The 18,084-nt window shown below is 60.6% G+C and overlaps 2 protein-coding genes across 19 annotated transcripts in view; one reads left to right on the top strand and one right to left on the bottom strand.

Annotated features, from left to right (window-relative positions):
- Positions 1-6,020: 6,020 nt before the first annotated feature.
- Comp (cartilage oligomeric matrix protein) lies at positions 6,021-12,917 on the top strand. Its single transcript, XM_005332979.4, has 19 exons — positions 6,021-6,167; positions 6,370-6,455; positions 6,759-6,810; positions 7,189-7,358; positions 8,007-8,144; positions 8,395-8,469; positions 8,558-8,716; positions 8,797-8,901; positions 8,997-9,104; positions 9,258-9,417; positions 9,839-9,957; positions 10,195-10,247; positions 10,337-10,518; positions 10,654-10,832; positions 10,959-11,007; positions 11,257-11,453; positions 12,049-12,221; positions 12,529-12,668; positions 12,751-12,917. Exons 1-19 carry the CDS (start codon positions 6,089-6,091, stop codon positions 12,795-12,797), a joined length of 2,271 nt encoding a protein of 756 aa, XP_005333036.1. The 5' UTR covers positions 6,021-6,088; the 3' UTR covers positions 12,798-12,917.
- Positions 12,918-13,280: 363 nt separating this feature from the next.
- Crtc1 (CREB regulated transcription coactivator 1) overlaps positions 13,281-18,084 on the bottom strand; it is a 73,336-nt gene continuing 68,532 nt past the window's right edge. For all 18 annotated transcript variants that reach the window (XM_078037883.1, XM_005332980.4, XM_021731498.3 and 15 more), the window contains one exon: positions 13,281-18,084. In XM_078037883.1, coding sequence (XP_077894009.1) covers positions 17,873-18,084 — 212 coding nt within the window. In that variant the 3' untranslated portion in view covers positions 13,281-17,872.

Below are 18,084 nucleotides of genomic sequence, written 5' to 3'. Positions count from 1 at the left end.
GCCAGCTGGAGAGGAGGAGGAAGGCTGCTCCAGGCAGCTGGCACAGCCTGTGCAAAGGCCCTGAGGTGAGGGAGACCTAAAAGCAGGAGGGACAGAAAGAGGAGGCTGGGGCAGACGGAGGGGACCTACCAGTCCATCTCATACACGGCAAGGAAGACAGAGAATGTCTGAAATGCACCTACTGTGTGCTTCACCTTCTTTCTTTTACTGAGCGCTCGACCAGTGAGCCATGACCTCGTGACCATAGTGACCTCTGAATGGGGCTGTCCACCTGCTCATCCAGCCACCCACCTGTCACGCACCAACCCATCCGTCCACCCACTCACCCGCCCACCCATCACCCACCCTCTATTCATTCACCATTTGTGTATTCTACCGTGTGCCCTGCAGGAGGCACCCTGAGGAGAGGCACCCCAGGACTGGCACCCCAGGACCGGCACCCCAGGACCGGCTGCCGTGGGAGGAGGCAGCCACGTGACCCTGCAGGGCGCCAGCGCCAGGCAGCAGGGTCGGGCTCTGAGGGAGCCACTCAGGGCACTGCGGAGGCCAGAGGGGACAGCTGAGCAAGGAGGAGGCCATGAACGGAGCCCAGGGAGGGTCACAGACCAGGCGGGAGCCAGGAGGGCAGAGGAGCTGGGTGGGCCCCGGCTGCCCCTGGGCCTCTGCCCTGGCTGTGCCTCTGCCTGGGCCCCCTGCAGGTGCCGCTGGGCTTATGGGCTCCCCTCACCCGCGCTGGCAGCGCCTTTCCTGCAGTCTGCACCCCCTTCCGGGCCACCAGCGCCCCACAGAGGGGACAGAGGGCCAGGGTCTGCGGTGGGTGAGGCTGCTGCATTTCATGCCCACGTCAGGAAGCAGCCACTTGGCTCCTTAGGTGCACAGGCCGGGGGCGGGCTCCTCCCCGCCCAGCAGCATCCCTCCCTGCCAGCCGGGCTGCCCTGGGTCCCTGCCCAGTAGGCAAACACGCCACGTCCTGTTCCATCCATCACCCGCCTGAACAGGGGCCTCCTGTGAAGGGCAGGGAGGGACTGCAGAGGGCCGAGGGCTGGAGGGGTGTGGGGCTGGGCGGGCCACAGGCCACCTCCCGGGGGGAGCTGCAGGATGGGGACCTGCTCTGTGGCCGGGCTGTCTGTCTCCCTGGGGTGGACGGGGCATGACCTCCCTCTCCAGCATCCAGGGTCCGTGCAGACAGGACAGGACGGGCAGGGCTGGCCGAGCCTCCGTGTGGCCACCTGTGAAGCGGGGGTGTTGGTGGCACAGGGAGGCTCAGCACCTCCCACCCAGTCCCCTCCATATCCACGGGGATGGTTCCAGGACCCCCTGAAGCCAAAGCCCACAGATGCTCCATCCCTGCCGTGAAATGCCGTGGTATTTAGTGGTCTCTAGGCGCCTAGAATACCGGACGCCAGGTCAACGCCACGTGACTAGTTGCTGTCGTGCATTGGTTAGGGAACAACAAGAAGAAAAGCTTCCGTCCGTGTTGGGATGCACAGCTTTTCTGCATATTTTCTACCAGTGGTTGTGAATTTTCACCTTGTCTGTACAAAATGCTCTTGCAACGTGGGAGGGAAGGAGAGGAGGGCAGTCTGCTCCTTTATCCTACCACAGTTATCCCTGGAAAACAAGGAAGGGAACCCGGCACGGTGGCGCGTGCCTGTGGTCCCAGAGATCCGGGAGGCTGAGGCAGGAGGATTGCAGGTTTGAGGCCAGCCTCAGCAACAGTAAGATTCTGTCTCAAAATAAAAAATTAAAAAAGGGCTGGGGACACAGCTCAGTGGTTAAGTGAATCTGGGTTCAATTCCTGGTACCAAAAATAAGACAAAAAGAACTCAGCACCTCGCCAAAGCCACCTCCTGGAATTCCAGTCCATTTCTAGTGAAGCTCCTTCCTCCTTCAGTCAGAAGGCTGACCCTAGCAAGTCAGGTATGGGGCTGGGGTTGGGGCTCAGTGGTAGAGAGCGCGTCTGGCGTGTGTGAGGCCCTGGGTTCGAGCCTTAGCACCACATAAAAATAAATAAATAAGATAAAGGCATTGTATCCGCCTCCAACTAAAAAATATATTAAAAAAAAAAGAAGTCAAGTATGGAGGAGAAAAATCTTTGGAAGATGGCAGAGAGGGAGAGAGAGAAGAAGAAGAAGAATGAAGGATCTGAGCACAGACTGATCAAGCAGCTTTCCTCAGGTCACACAGCAGAACCAGGATGGGAAGCTCAAGCCCTGAATGTCGAGACGTCACTGCTGTGCCCTGATTGCCCCCCTGTGCCCTGTGGCCTCCCATGATGATGAATTCTGGACTTCTAGGGCTTTGATGAGGACAGAAAAGAAAAACCCACAAGAGCCTCACGACACCCGGCACTTGGCACTTGCTCAATAAAATTGTAGCCACTAGGTTTATTGTTCTCCTCTTCCTTTATCATCACCCCGCGGGGAGCCTCAGCTGGACTGGCCTCAAGGCCAAAGCAGAAGGAGGGCAGGAGGCTGCGGAGCCTGCTCCCTCAGGAAGCGGGTGTGGGCTTGCCGGCTCTGGTTCTAGACCCTCACCCTGCCCCTGGCAGGCGGTCCTTCCTGAGAACTGACTTGAGTGTGGCCATCCGAGGCGGGGCGAGTCTGGTTCGTGGGCTTGGAGGCAGAGGTGGCCAAGTGGCCCTTCCGTGCTGCCTTGATGAATTCCCCAGACCTGGGCTGTGGCCGGCCCGCCCAGCGCAGCTGCCTCCCCACATACTTTCCCTCTGGATTCACCAGGCGCAGCGCTGGGCAGGAGAGCCAGCCGGGCGCCCGCGTGTCTCCTGGCCCAGCAGGCGTCGGCCAGGAGCGGCCCAGGGGCCCCATGAAACAGGCACCAGCCCTCGGCCCAGCCTGGCCCGGCTCCCAGAACTACTGGGCCTGGCCTGGTGGGAAGGGGACTGGCTCGGGCCAGCAGAGGCCCAGCCGGGAGGCGCTGCCAGGGCCACAGAACCTCCCAGCTCCTGAGGGGGTCGGGCCAGCTTTTTTAGTCTGGACTCTGTGACTGCCGCAGGGACTGGGTGTGTGAAGGGCTTGGGGTTCTTGTCTTCTCCCGTTTGAATTCTGGCTGTGTGACCTCAGACCATGGCCTCTCCTCTCTGAGAGGTGCCACAATGTCCAAGTTCCATATCGTATAATCCTGGAGCTGGGAACGGGGCTTAAGGATTCCCATGAGGGAGTTCACTCCATCCCCTCAACATGCACTACACCCATTTTACAGGTGAGGAAACTGAGGCACAGAAAGGGTAAGCGACTTGATCTTAGTCACACAGCAAGGCCATTTGGACAACACTTGGAAGCAGGCTGTGAGCCTCCAAGTCCATCTTCACTACCGTATCAAGTACCGTGATGTCAGAGGTTACTATTTTTTTTTTCCAAATTTTTAAATTGCTGCATTGCAGGTATATCTAAGAATGGGATCTGTTGTTACATATCCGTGCCTGCGTGTGATAGCGGTTACTTTATTAATAGTAAAAATATGACATTATTTTAAGGAATAACAACTACTTGCAGGGCTGCTCTCCTGGTTACCCAACCTATTGGCCTGACTCTCTGCACCCGCCTAGCCTCCCGGGAGCCCCAGGAGAGAGGGACTAAGCAAACCACAGACATTCCCAGTCAGGATCAGGGCTGGGCTAGGGTCACCCACCCCAATCTTTTCAGCCAGGATGATCTGCCAGGGTCACAGCTGGCCTTGGAAGGAGCGGCAGAAACAGCAGGTCCAAGGTCATAAAGATGCCTGCAGTGGGCTTCTCTGTAGCGTGGGCTGGTGCCGCGTGGGCCAAGGAGGGACAGCTGGCCGAAAGGGGACTGTGGGCGGGTGGGGTCCAGGGGCGAGCCACTGGCCTGTCCTCTAGGACTCTGGGTCCTGGCTCATCCTTGAGACCCTGTTCCTGCGGTTCCCTCTTGTAACGTCCTTCCCCGCACCTTCGAGTGGCCTGGTCATGGCCCAGGCCACGTGTGTCCAAGCCCCAGCCCCGTGCCTGGCTTGTGGCAGGGACCTGGCTTCCATGTGCGCTCGTCCCAGCCGCACGAGGCTCACACAAGCCCACGGGTCCTGCTGGAGTCGTGGTTTTCCTGAGAATTCCAGTGCCGCCCGGGAGTGGCCCCCAGGTGTCTGGATGCCAAGGAAAACAGGAGGTGAGCTCATGGCCCCGGGCAGGAGCAGGCAGGCTGGGGGCCGGGTTTGGGCATGGGCTTCACTGGAGATGCCTGGGCTCGGCTGGCGGCTCCCAGCCAGCTTCCCCCTCCAGACAAGCCTTTCCTCTTTCACCCTCTGTGGCTCCCTATTGCCCCTGGGAGAAAAATGCCACTGGCACTGACCTCCTGAAGTCTCATCTGCTGCTTCTGCCTGAGCCCCGAGATCTCGGTACCCTGAGATCAGGACGTGCCGTAGCCAAGGCTCATGCCTGTCTCGGGAACAGCCTCTGCTGTTCCCTCTTCCTGGAACACCTTTCCACCCTCTCTTTATCTGGTACCGTCCTCTTCATCTCTGTCCCAGCCTGGGTGTCTCATGATGCCCCCCATATCCCCCTCCCTTCTCCCACTGGGCCACCTCCTGGGTGCTTCCCATCAGAGCCCTGGCCCCTCTGGGTGATGGTGTAGTAACTCCCCACTAACCTGGGCTCCCTAAGAGGGAGGAGCTGCGTCTCCTCCTGTGTCCCCTAGCACAGGACGTGACTCACCATGACTGCTCCTGCACATTAGTGGAATGAATGAATGTGCCCAGAAATGTCCCCACCCTCAAGCCCCCCAAGCTTCTCCCCACTAGAGCTGCCCTCGCGTGTCCCCTCTGCTGATCTGAGTCCTTTTCCTTCTTGAGACAGGGTCTTGCTAAGTTGCAGAGGCTGGCCTTGAACTTGTGATCTTCCTGCCTCAGCCTCCTGAGTAGCAGGGATTACTGAAGAGCGCCACAGCACCCAACCTCCCTTTCCTTTTTGTCCCCTTGCCTCCACCTCGAGGAAGCCCTGGGTGACTCTCTGTAACCTCCCTTGCCAACAGATCTGGCTAAGAGCCACTCCACCTCCTCCCTCTTCCCCTTCCTGGACCTCAGTTTCCCTGTCTGTAGGCTACAGGCTGAGAGTCCTGGGAGGCCGGGGTGGAGAGGGTTAACGGACTCCAGGAAGTCAAGGTGTTTTATAGCTCAAGAGTGTAGCTAGACACGGAGGAGAGATTTTCCCCATGAGCCGTCATTTTTATTTTTATTATGGACGGTTCCCACAGCGACTAGGAGAAACTTGGAAGGTATGGCGCAGCCTCCACAAACAGAAGCCCTAGACTCCCCCTCGGATCTCCTCCAACAGGAGCTCTTGAGGGGTAGTTCACACCCTGGCTGGGGACTGACGCACAGCCCCCCTCCACCCACGGTACAGCCTGAGAAACTGAACCGGGTCCTGGGCAGTCAGGCGTCCAGCACCAGCAGCCAAGAACCACAGGGAGAGCGAACACCTTGGAACCCTCGAGGTGGGAGGCAGGAGCTGCCCAGATGCATCTCCCCTGCTTCTGCCCGGTGGGTTTCCCAGCACTGATGATAACAGTTCAGGATGGCACACATCACCTCCTTCTTTTCTTTCTGTGCTGAGCGCAGTCCCCAGTGCCTCACTGAGCTGAGCTCCACCCTGGCCCCATTTGCTGGATTTTGAAGCAAGTGAGGAGGGAGCAGGGGACTAGCCAGTCTCATCCAAAGTGGGTGTGTCCTCACCTTCTCAAACCCTCAGGGCAGCCGTGGAGACTTGTTCCCAGCTCTACCCCAGGCTTGTATGCAGCAAGCACTCAATAAATAGTGAGAGGGAATGCAGGGCTGGAGGAGGGTTGGGGGGTGGTTCACCTGACTCCCCCCAAGTCATCCCTCTCCACAGACTTCCAATTGCCCCTCTGTGTCCTGATTCAGCCGCCGGCTGCTCTGCTGGGCAGATCTGCTGGTGAGGCCTTGAACGCAAAGCTCAGCGCCATCTGTTTACCTTGCGGCTGGAGCTGGGCAGGGCCGCGGTGGGCCGTCCCCGGGGCCGGCCACTCCGCGGGGATAAAAAGGCCCCGCGGGCCTCGTGGGCGGCAGAGAGTGAACAGCCGTCCAGCATCCCGCCGCAGCCATGGCCCCTGGCACCGCCTGTGTTCTCCTACTCACCCTGTCGGCCCTCCGCGTGTCCGGCCAGGGCCAGATTCCTCTAGGTAAGACACGCTGGCCTCGAGTGCCATGTCCCAGCATTAACAGGAGGACCTTTGAAAAGCTTGCAGTTCCAGCTTCTTGAGGCTCGGGACTGTTCGCTGGGGGCGCGCAGGGCTGAGAAAGCAGGCTGTGGATCCCGAGGGAAGGCATGGGATTGTGGGATCCCCAGATCCCGAAGCCCACCAGCACCCCCTGAAAACACAGGCGGAGACCTTGCCCCGCAGATGCTGCGCGAGTTGCAGGAGACCAACGCAGCGCTGCAGGACGTGCGGGAGCTGTTGCGGCAGCAGGTGAGGCGCGCCAGGAGACAGCAATGGGGAAGGAGGTGGGAGGGGGTCTCGGAGGAGGGAGTCCTGGGCGAGGAAGTGTGTGGGAAGGAAGAGGGAAAGAGGGGTCACGGAGATAGGGGCTCCAAGGAAGGAGGAGGCAGTCTAGGGGAAGGACAGGGAAACCGGGAGGGTAGGGAGTCTAGAGGTCGGGAGCCCTAGAAGAGAGCGTCTAGGGGAGCGGACAGGGAGTCCAGGGGATGGCTAGGGGAGGCCAAGGGAGGAGAGGGAGGGGCTCCACTAATCTTCCCACCCCACGTCCTGCAGGTCAAGGAGATCACATTCCTGAAAAACACCGTGATGGAGTGTGACGCGTGCGGTGAGCGCGGCTGGGGCGGCAGAGACGCGGGCGGGCGGGAGAGAGAGGAGAGATGGGGAGACGGAGAACGAGAGGAAGTCAGAGAAAAAAAGATACAGGAAGATGGGTGCTGGCAGAAATAGGGAGATTGGATGAGAGAGGAAGAGAGACCAAGAGGGAGGGGGGACAGAGAGACAGAGCGTGCTGCGAGAGATGCAGGGAGATGGAGGAGCGGAGAGGAGAGGCAGAAAAGAGCACAGCGCAGAGTCCGCTGGAAGGAAAGACACCGCGCGCAGCCCAAGGCGGGATCGGGAGCTTGCGGGACCTCGCCTCGCCTCCAGGGGTCTCCGGTCAGCCCCGGGGCGTGACCCTGACCAGCCCCGCCCCCTCCCCCCGCAGGGATGCAGCCTGCGCGCACGCCGGGCCTGAGCGTGCGGCCCCTGTCCTACTGCGCGGCTGGCTCCTGCTTCCCTGGCGTGGCCTGCACTGAGACCGCGAGTGGCGCGCGCTGTGGCCCCTGCCCCGCGGGCTTCACCGGCAACGGTTCGCACTGCACCGACGTTAATGAGGTGCGCGGGCTCCCGAACCCCGCCGCCCTGTCGATCCCTCCACCACCCACCCAACAATCTCCCACCACCCCAACAACCCCCTCCTCCACTGGAGGTGCTCTCCCAGACGAGCCTCTCACCGTTGAGGGCGCAAGCCAAAACGACCTCCTCACCGTCCGGGGACCTCCACCCAGAGCACGCTCGTTATCACCGGAGACGCCCGCCCTGATCACCCCCTCCACCGCTAGTGACACTGACCTCGACGACTCTCTCACCTCCGGGAGAGGTCCTCCCCAACAACCCTCCTCACCACCTGGGGTCGACCGCCCCAGCCACCTTTCTATGACAGAGGAGCGCCATTTTCAACGACCCCACCGTCGTCGGGCACGCAGACCCCGGCGACCACTCCCTCCCTCTGCTGGGGATGCCCGTCCCCAAAACTCCTTTCCTCGGCCATGAGGGAGCAGCCCCTCTCTTTCGTGGTTGCGTTTTCCCATCAGGGCAGAGTCGTGTGTGACTTCTGGAATGCTTGCCTTCGTCCCACGTGGCACCCTGCTCCCAGGGCTGGCTGACGGTTCTTAAATTTTCCAAATCCGGGAAACCCGGAGGTGTGGCTCTCAGGGTCCAGCTCCACATTTTCTGACCCCGCTGTGGCTCCTTCTCCCTCAGTGCAACGCCCACCCCTGCTTTCCCCGCGTCCGCTGCATCAACACCAGCCCCGGGTTCCGCTGCGAGGCTTGTCCCCCGGGGTACAGCGGCCCCACCCACGAAGGCGTGGGACTGGCCTTCGCCAAGGCCAACAAGCAGGTGAGGGGCGTAGGGGCTCCGCTTTGGCAGCAGAAGGGAAGTGGGGAAGCATTTCATGCAGTCAACTCGTCCTCCAGCCTCGCTCCAGCGGGAGGATGAAGGGTCTTCCGCGGTAGATCCGATTCCGATTGCCTTGCCGGGTAGGATGGGAGGAGTGGCAAGGCCAGGTGTGGAAGCGGCGAGGACGGGGTGAGAATGGAGGGATGGGTATCTGAGTGGGACGGTGACCTCTGCGTCCCCCCTCCCCTAGGTTTGCACGGATATTAATGAGTGCGAGACCGGACAGCATAACTGCGTTCCCAACTCGGTGTGCATCAACACCCGGGTAAGGCCGGCTCAGGGAGGGAAGGATTGCGCCCAGGGAGCAGGGCAGGGGTGAGGGCCCGCGCTGACTGTCCCGGGCATGGGCGCAGGGCTCCTTCCAGTGTGGCCCTTGCCAGCCTGGCTTCGTGGGCGATCAGGCATCTGGCTGCCAGCGGCGCGCACAACGTTTCTGCCCTGACGGATCGCCCAGCCCTTGCCACGAAAAGGCTGACTGTGTCCTGGAGCGCGACGGCTCCCGGTCCTGCGTGGTGAGTTGCAGGAACTCAGGGGGCGGCAGAGGGGTCGAGGGTACGGTTACATCAGGTCACCCACGGACTCCCCTCTACAGTGTGCAGTCGGCTGGGCTGGCAACGGACTCCTCTGTGGCCGGGACACTGACCTGGACGGCTTCCCGGACGAAAAACTGCGCTGCTCCGAGAGCCAATGCCGCAAGGTGGGCGGGGTCGTGGAGGGGCGTGGCCGAGCGGGAGTGGGGTCTGGACAGGGCTACGCGGTCAAGCCACTCACGCCTGCCGTGCCCACCCTCAGGACAACTGCGTGACGGTGCCCAACTCAGGGCAGGAGGACGTGGATCGCGATGGCATAGGAGACGCCTGCGACCCTGATGCTGACGGTGACGGGATCCGCAACGAAGAGGTGAGGCCATGAGGGGACCAAGGCTGGACTGGGCTTTCGGCCTGGGGTGAAAAGGGTTCCCTGAAGAGGAGGCGGGACCTCGGAGATGAGCAAGAATGGGAAATGATTTTGCCTTTCCCAGCCTGACTCTCCTTAACTGGCCCTTTCCCCCAGGACAACTGCCCCCTGGTGCGGAACGCAGACCAACGCAACTCTGACAACGATAAGTGGGGTGATGCGTGCGACAACTGCCGGTCCCAGAAGAATGACGACCAGAAGGACACAGACCAGGATGGTCGGGGCGACGCCTGCGACGACGACATCGATGGAGACAGTGAGCAAGCAGGCTGGGGAGATGAGCGGCCAGCTCCGGGGCGGGGCTTGATGGATCTTGGAAACATTGGTGTGAACTCGCCTAGGTCGCCCTAGACCAAGGCCCGTGCTCCCGCGGGCAGAAAAATGCAAGCCGGGCCTTAAGATAGGAGGCAGGACTGGGGCAACGTTCCTAGGAGTGGGTGGTGGACTTTGTGTTAGATGCTGCAGACGCCAAAGATGACATTTTTACAAACAGGGACATAGAGGTTTGGGGTGGCATTCACAAGGTACCCAGTTTAGCTGGGAGGGAGAACCATCCATTCTTTTAAGTCTCCACGGAGCTGGGGCTGTGTTCCAGGCTAGCATCAGCCTTGGTCTTTGTCCTAATGAAGTTATCTGACCCCACCCCAATCTTGGGACTTGTGCCTGGATTCCTGCAGGGATCCGAAACTCAGCAGACAACTGTCCCAGGGTGCCCAACTCAGACCAGAAGGACAGTGACGGTGATGGTGTAGGGGACGCCTGTGATAACTGCCCTCAGAAGGACAACCCAGACCAGGTGAGAGCAGGCCAGATCCCAGCTGGGTCAGTGCACTGGGGGTGAGCCCAGGCTGGGTTACCAAGACCACAGCTTAGAGAATCCCCCCTGCCAGACAAGGGCCTCCCACGGTCCAAGTGGCCTGGCCTTGGGGGTTTCCTTGGGGTCAGGAGGAGCTTGGCTGCAGAGGGAGTGCTGAGGGAGGCTTCTGAGATCCTCTCTCCTGATTGTGGACCCTGATCCTTACCTCCTCCCCAGAGGGATGTGGACCATGATTTTGTAGGAGATGCTTGTGACAGCGACCAAGACCAGTAAGGAGGCCACCTAGGGTGGGTGTGTGGGACACCCGACAAATCCTCTGAGCTTCTCACTGTCTCTTTGTTGAACTTACCCTCTTTAGGGATGGGGATGGACACCAAGACTCCCGGGACAACTGCCCCACAGTGCCCAACAGTGCCCAGCAAGATTCAGACCACGACGGTCAGGGTGACGCCTGTGATGACGATGATGACAACGATGGAGTCCCTGATAGTAGGGACAACTGTCGCCTGGTACCCAACCCACGCCAGGAGGATGCAGACAGTACGACAGGGGTGACAGGGGCGGGCCGGTATTGGTGGGGGCGAGGTGGCCTGGAATGGGTGTGGCCCTCACCTGTGGCAGAGCCTGAAGCTGAACCCCCGTGGAGGGGTTGTCTCAGTTCCCATCTGCTCTCAGGGGACGGCGTGGGTGACGCGTGCCAGGGTGATTTCGACGCGGACAAGGTGGTAGACAAGATTGATGTGTGTCCGGAGAACGCCGAGGTCACCCTCACGGACTTCCGGGCCTTCCAGACTGTTGTGCTGGACCCCGAGGGGGATGCGCAAATTGACCCCAACTGGGTGGTGCTCAATCAGGTGAGGGCAAGGCCTGGTGGTGGTTTTGGGGAGACCAGGAACCCCTCAGCAGGGCCTAAGTGGGGGACGGGAAGCCTAGAGGCCCTGGTGGCCGACCTGAGGTCCTTCTTCCTTGAACCTAATCAGGGGATGGAGATCGTGCAGACCATGAACAGCGACCCAGGCCTGGCTGTGGGTAAGAGGCGGGGAGCTGGGCGGAGCCTGCTCGGAGGCGGGGCCGCAGGGGGCGGGGCCGTGGCCAAGTCAGGCCTGAAGCCAGGAAGGGCGGGGCCGTGAGCGTTCTGGGCTCCGGAGGGGCGTGGTCAGTGGTAGTTTGGGGCGTGGTCTGGGCTCCTGAAGGGGCAGATTCCAGGGGGTGGGCTGGGCTCGGGTGAGCACCCAAGACCCGGGCTATGAAAGCCCGAAACCCTCTTCCCTTTGTCAGGGTACACGGCCTTCAATGGCGTGGACTTCGAGGGCACCTTCCACGTGAACACAGCCACGGATGACGACTACGCGGGTTTCATCTTCGGTTACCAGGACAGCTCGAGTTTCTACGTGGTCATGTGGAAACAGATGGAACAAACTTACTGGCAGGCGAACCCCTTCCGCGCTGTGGCCGAGCCTGGCATCCAGCTCAAGGTCCTGCACACCCCCGCAGACCCCCCCCGCAGACCCCCCCCGCCCCCGCAAAAGCCTTTCACACCCACAGCCCCCGAGCATCACTCTGCAGACCTCCAAGCTCTCACTCCACCTAGGTAGCCAAAGGCCCCAATCTTGCTTCCTCCCACAAGCCCTCAAACACCGCCTCAGGGTCCCCCCAACCTGCCTTTGCCCCCTAAAGCCTATCACAGGGCCCTGTTTTTCTGAGTCCCCCAAATTTTCTGCAGACTCCCTTAGACCCAAATATATTGCTGAAACCCTCTAGCAAATCCCCCCAATTCTGTAGATTTCGGTTTTTCCTACAGGCACCCAAGTCCTACAGGTCATCTATCCTCCCCCAATCCTCCCAGACCACCAATCTGTTCAGGACTCCCAGATCCTCTCAGGAGACCCCATGACTGCCCCCCATGATCCACCCCTGAGCCCCCATTTGGCTCCCAAGAAAGCTTCCTTGTGGGTCTGTCATCCCAACAAGGGCCTCCTACCATGACCCACAGCTCCGTCCTTCCAGGCTAGAATCCAGGTTTCCCCAAACCCCTGAAGTCTCTGAACCCCTTTCTTTGGACAATGGCAGGCTGTGAAGTCCTCCACGGGCCCCGGGGAGCAGTTACGGAACGCGTTGTGGCACACAGGGGACACAGAGTCCCAGGTGCGGCTGCTGTGGAAGGACCCTCGCAACGTGGGCTGGAAGGACAAGACGTCCTACCGCTGGTTCCTGCAGCACCGGCCTCAAGTGGGCTACATCAGGTGGGGCCCCCACTTCCACCAGTGAGCTGGGCCAGGCAGGGACACTCAGGCCAAGCTGGGAGTTCCTCACCTGCAGGGGGAAAGGGGCTCCTGGGGCCTTGACCCCTTGTATGTAAAATGGGAATATGAGGCAAGCAGAAGCAGCGCGCAGTGGGTCTCCAGTTAGAAGAACCCTTTGACCCTCATTCCACGATGCTAGGATGCCCAGGTGTGTCACTCAGTCCTGGCTGTGGGCAGGGCCCCTTCGTGTCCATTCCAACACAGGCAGAGGTGCTGGCTGAGGCCTGACTCACTCTCCCACCTGCAGGGTGAGGTTCTACGAGGGGCCCGAGCTGGTGGCTGACAGCAACGTGGTCTTGGATACAACCATGAGGGGCGGGCGCCTGGGGGTCTTCTGCTTCTCCCAGGAGAACATCATCTGGGCCAACCTGCGCTACCGCTGCAATGGTGAGCTGGGGTCCGGGAGGGAGGGCAGGGAATCTGCCCAAAGGCCTCGCAAGGCCTCTCACCTGCTGGCCCTTTCTTGCAGACACCATCCCTGAAGACTATGAGACCCAGCGGCTGCAGCGGGCCTAGGGAACCGGGAACCCACTGTTGGACATTGGCTGCCCTTACCAGGGGGGATGGGGGCCGAGGGAGGCCCCAGCCCAGAGGGGAAGGGAGAGGGTCAGAGAGGCGAATAAAGCTTGTGTGCGGAGGGAGTGCCAAGTGTGGTCTTTGCTGCAAGGGGACAGTGTAACTGGGCCTCTGAGGGGCCCACCTATCTGCTGACTATCCAGTCCTGATTTGGGGAGGTTCCTAGGTCTGCCACGTGTCCCAGTCACTCAGCCATGATGAAGCTGGGACCCCTCCACTGGAGTGTCTGCTGGAAGATTCTAGGGGGCTGCTCTGTCCCCTGCAAGTTTGAGGATCCCTCCTCAGGTGCCGCCGACAGGGGTGTGTGGGGCACCCATGCCTGTGTGTCTGTGTATCTGTGGCCATCCATGGAGAGAGAGGGTCAGGGGCCTTTGCCACCCCCGAGGGAGGGAGACAGGGTAGGAAAACACGGGAAGAGACAGAGACGAAAACATTGGATTTTTATTCCATTTCATTACAAAGGATGCAAAGGTACAAAGACAAAAGCGTCCGCGCCGGAGGGCGGGCAGGGGCAGCCAAGAGTGCCCTAAGCGCCCGCCCTGCCTGCCTGCCACAGCGCCCGCGCAGGCCCACAGGACATCCGCAGTGGAGTGTACATGCTGGGGGACAGAGCCAGCCTGGGCACAGAGGGGCACGGGCAGGGCGGGGCTTGGACCAGCAGGTTTGCATATATCAATGGGGCTGCCCAGCCCCTGGGGGGCAGTTCCTAGTGGGGGCAAGGCAGGGCCTGTGGATCTGGGCTGCCAAAGCCCAGTCTCCGGGGTGTGGTGCGAGGCCATGGCTATGTCCCCATGTCCCCAGTGGGCAGGAGGTCAGAAGTGCTTGACCAGCTGGGCTGAGCAAGGCCGAACATGGATTGATCCCAGACCCAGAACCCTGTGAGACCACCCCCACCCCTAACATGAGCCACGCGGAGAAAGGTGGATGGAGCCATCTGGAACCAGCACCATCCCAAGGCCAGCCTCTGCCCCCGACCCTGGCCAGGGAGCCGGGGGCCCTGAGACCTTCAGGTTTAAAAAGTGACAGGAGGGAAACTGAGGCTCAGGCCCCATGGGGCTCACTCCTGACCCCATGCCCTTGGGAGTAGCCTCGCACCCAGGCCTGGGATGCAGGTCACCCACCTCCTGTCCCTGGGTGACAAAGGTAGAAGGGACACTCATACCACACGGAGGGCTCTGAGTGGTACCCGAGCCCTGGCTGGCCAGAACTCCTTGGAAAGAACCCAAGGACACGGTTGGCTCAGGCCAAGTTGACTGGGCATGCCTGAGGGGGATGTCCCAGGGACACCAAGTCAAATGCCAGAAGACCCCTGTAGGAAATGGGGACTCAGGGGCCAAGGAGAATGCGGCTTAAAGGGACCCTGCTGCCTCCGCACCCCAAGCATCCTCGGGGGGTTGTAAAGGATTGAGTCTTCCCCAAGCTCTCCAGGCCATGTGGGGAGGGCTCCAGGAGCCATGGTCCCCTCACCTGGAGTGTCACCTGCAGGGCGACAATGCACCAGGCTCAAGGGTACTTTCTATCGTTGGCATTGGGGCCCCTGGTGCTGAGGGCCCCTCATCCCACCCCCCCACTGAGGACCCTGTGACCTCTGGCCACCAGCTGCACCAGGAACCACTGGAGGGCGAGGAGGCCCAGGACCACCTGGCCTCACCACGCCCAGCTCACCAGGCGCTCGAGGCCTTCTTTGGAAATACAGAAAACCGGGAGCCAGATCAGGTGGGGATTTGGAAGAGTGTTTGGTTGGACCAGCTGAGGACCCACCAAGACAGGAGGGCTGGGGGTCCCTGAGCCCCCTCTAGGGACAGGCATTGACACTGGGTGGCTGCCCAGCTGTCTGGCCCTGCCTATCCCTCCCTGGGCTGTGCCCCCGAGCGGCTATAGGCAGCTGCTGGCCAGCAGCCCTGGCTGTGATGTCCCATGTCCATCAAAGGCCACTGGCCTCCATTCCATGCCCCACCTTGAAACACGGGCCTCTGTAGGGGACCCTGCTGTGTCCTCCAGAGAGCTGGGCCACCTGGAGAAATCACACCATGTCAGAATCTTCCTCCATAGCACTGAAGAGCCACAAGAAGGTGGCACCAGAGAGGAGTGTCCCAGGTGGGGCCCTGTGGAGCAAAACGCCCGGAGCACAAAGGGGCTGACCTGGAGGCTCTGGCTCTGAGCCTTGTGGGGGAGCAAATGCACCCCCCCCCGGACCCAGAGGGCGGGGGTAGAAGAGGCGGTGGGGACGTGGTGTTCTCAGAAGCCCCCTGTCTTGCTTCTGCCCTGGGGGAGGGTCTGCAAAGCGGAGGGGCCTGGCCAAAGCCGGGAGTACCTGGGTAGGGCTGGGGGAACGGCTGGCCTGGCCCTGCCTCTGACCTGGCAAGGGCCGAGTATCCAAGCCTGTCCCAAACGAGGACACGAGCGGCGGGGCTATATACATGCTGCAGGGGCCCCTGGCCTGGCCCTCCTGGTGCAGCGCGTCTAAATCACAGTATTTTCACGTCACAAAGCACAGGGCTGGTTCCCTTAAACTGTCTTGTTTTAGAAAGTCTTGGCAATTCAGGAATATTTAGTAGAGAAGTGACATCTAAAAAAAGACCCCCACAAAATCCCGTTACAGAGCCCAGGTGGCCTGCCCAGGTGCAGAGGGGGTGAGCGTTTCCAGAACACGGACGCCTGGCTGCTGGCTCCCAGCTGGCCCCGAGAACGAACAAGGCCCAGCATCTTCCCAGGAAGCCCTGACCTTGATCACCTCATTCCCACTGGAAAAAGAATTTGGCGATGAGCCAAGGCCACTGCGTTAATACAATGTCACCTGTGGTCCTGGCTGACGGGCCACAAACCTGGGATGCTCAGAGGGCACTGTCCCTCCTCTCTCGCCTTCTGCACCAAGAGCCTGAAAGAGCACTGGCGGTGGCATTGGCCAGTGGCTCAATGGACAGTTAGTGGCGGCCCATGAGGCTCCTTTGTGAGGTCCCCAACGCCTTATTTGAAAACTGTGCCCAGGCAGGTTGTGTGGGATTTTATTAAGGCCATTTTTTAAAGTTCTACATACAAGTCTAATGTAACCAAAGCCTCCCGTGTACAGAGTTTTTCTTAAAAAAAAAAAATGTCCCCACTTTTTTTTGCTTCCGGCTCCCATCCCAGCAGCAGAATGGGCTGTGACCTGGGCACTGTCTAATGCTGTGCTCAAGCCCAGAGTGATGGACAGCAGCAGGTGCACAGTGACCCAGGAGGACAGTTGCCACCTGGCTGCTTGGCCATGTGCTAACAGTGTCACTGGGAAGGAGAGGGAGGAACGGTGCTAGTATCAAATGCAGCTCCGGAGGACAGAATGAGGGCTCCTGTGACCTGGCGGAGGTGGCAGCTGTGACACCACAAAGAAACGCACCCAGCAGAAGGTGCCAGCCTGGTGGGCAGAGGCGCAGGCGAGGGCGTCAAGGTGCAACCCAGAGGAAAAACCCAACAGTGTCACATCCCAGAGCGGGAGACAGAAAACAGCTGTGCCACTGCCTGTCACAGGGCCTGTGGTGGCAGTGTCTGAGGCCACTCCGGGTGCCCCACTGCAACCTTGGCCTCCAGAGGCACTTCTCAAAGCACCTGGAAACCTGCCACTAAGACACATGCTGCCCTTTGCCTCCAAGTCCCTCGGTCCTGGCTGAGGCACCAAAAACTGGTGGCTGGGACACAAGGCCCATCAGAGGCCTGGACCGGGAGCCAGAGAGGGCAGGGTGCAGAAGACGAAAGGCCAGCTCTGCCCTGGCTCTCAAGGGTCCACTCTTTCCCACTGGTCCTGATGCCCTTGGCGCAGAGGCCCCAGTCATGGGGTCTTCAAGGTGAGGCTTGGGGACACACTGGGGAGCAGCAGGCGGAGTCAGGTCTTGCAGAGACCCTCCCATAAAATGGGCTACGTCCCCAAAGTCTGCTTCATGCACCAACAGCGGCCTCTTTAGCCATCACGAGCTTCTGACAGGCGGGGCCTTAGGTGGCCTCTTGGTGGCCGAAAAACTAAGAAAGTCCGAGGCTCGGGCTTGGGCCTGCGGGCGGCCACCGCTCCTGGGTTTATCAGCCCACGTTTCCAGTTAGCTTAAAAATGGGGAACACAGGATTCTGGGATTATAAAATCATGCTCTCAGGCAAGTGTTGGCTGGAAAGATTCAGCTACTCATCTACAACCAAATGTAAATACAAACCAAAGAAGAAAAAAAAATCACGACAGAGATTCCCTGGCCACCTACCCACCCGACCCCCCACGCCTTAGTAACAGTACGGACCTCTAACGTGACCACAGGACAGGGAGGGGGAGATAAAGACCCAGGTCATCCCTGCCCGGGGCAGCTGCGGTCTGCTTCAGTCTGTCTGGGCATCTCGGGACAGAAGGCCCTGGCTGGGCTGAAGGGGTGGGAGGGCGAGGGGGCGCCGGCCGCTCCGCATGCTGGGTCACATCTAACGTTCGCCCGGGACAGCGCCTAGTGCTTTTGAGTGTGCTCAGAAAATAGAAGACGGCCATCAAAATAGTGTTTATTTCACTCTGCCTGTCCCTCCTCTGGCACCTTCTGCCTTGGCAGGTGGGGCCGCTGTCTACCTGATCGAGGGCTGGGGATGGCGGTGGCGGGGACGGGATGAAGGAAGGCAGTGAGAGCTCATCAACAGTCGGAAAGTGCACCTCGGCCCAGACACCCACCCCAAGCCTCCTGACACCCCACTCTCAGCATCCTGTGGGGGGCTCGTGCCCGGCCCCAGGGTAGGAGAGGAGCGAGCGCAGGGAGGGTCTGCGGGAGTGAGGACTCACAGCCTCTGACCCCAGCCTGGCCCTAGGCGGACGGACGGACGGAGGGCCCAGCTCGGGGCCTCGCCGGGCTTCAGCGGGAGGTGAACAACCGGGGGGGCGGGCTGGTGGGGGCGCCGGGCGGCATTGCAAGCTCAGAATCACAAGCTCGGCCGTTTGCGAGGGACGGAGTGTGGCCGCCCCCAGGCTTGGAGGGACGCCGTCGGAGACCACGGACCGGCGGCACTGTGCCAGGCATGGCCGCTCACAGACGGTCCATCCGGAAGGTGTCCTCAGTGGCCGGGTCAGCGAGGACCATGTCAGGGTCGTTGAGCATGTGCAGTCCGTCGAGGGTCAGGGGGTCGATCTTGAGTTCATCCAGGGGGAACTGGTTGTCAGCGTCGAAGCTGACATCGCTGACCCCGGCCAGAGTGCTGGTCAGTTCTTTAGAGAGGCTAGGAGGGGACTCTCCTGTCA

This window comes from Ictidomys tridecemlineatus, chromosome 2 (genome assembly GCF_052094955.1).
Source record: "Ictidomys tridecemlineatus isolate mIctTri1 chromosome 2, mIctTri1.hap1, whole genome shotgun sequence".
In the NCBI taxonomy this organism is placed as follows: Eukaryota; Metazoa; Chordata; class Mammalia; order Rodentia; family Sciuridae; genus Ictidomys; species Ictidomys tridecemlineatus.
Note: the sequence above shows the minus strand (reverse complement) of the source record. Positions and strands in the feature narration are given on the sequence as shown.

Coding starts and splice junctions, on each gene's coding strand:
- Comp (XM_005332979.4), top strand. CDS start 6,089: ATGGCCCCTGGCACCGCCTGTGTTCTCCTACTCACCCTGTCGGCCCTC. Junction 6,456..6,758: donor GGGAGCTGTTGCGGCAGCAG/GTGAGGCGCGCC, acceptor CACGTCCTGCAG/GTCAAGGAGATCACATTCCT. Junction 9,418..9,838: donor CGACGACATCGATGGAGACA/GTGAGCAAGCAG, acceptor GGATTCCTGCAG/GGATCCGAAACTCAGCAGAC.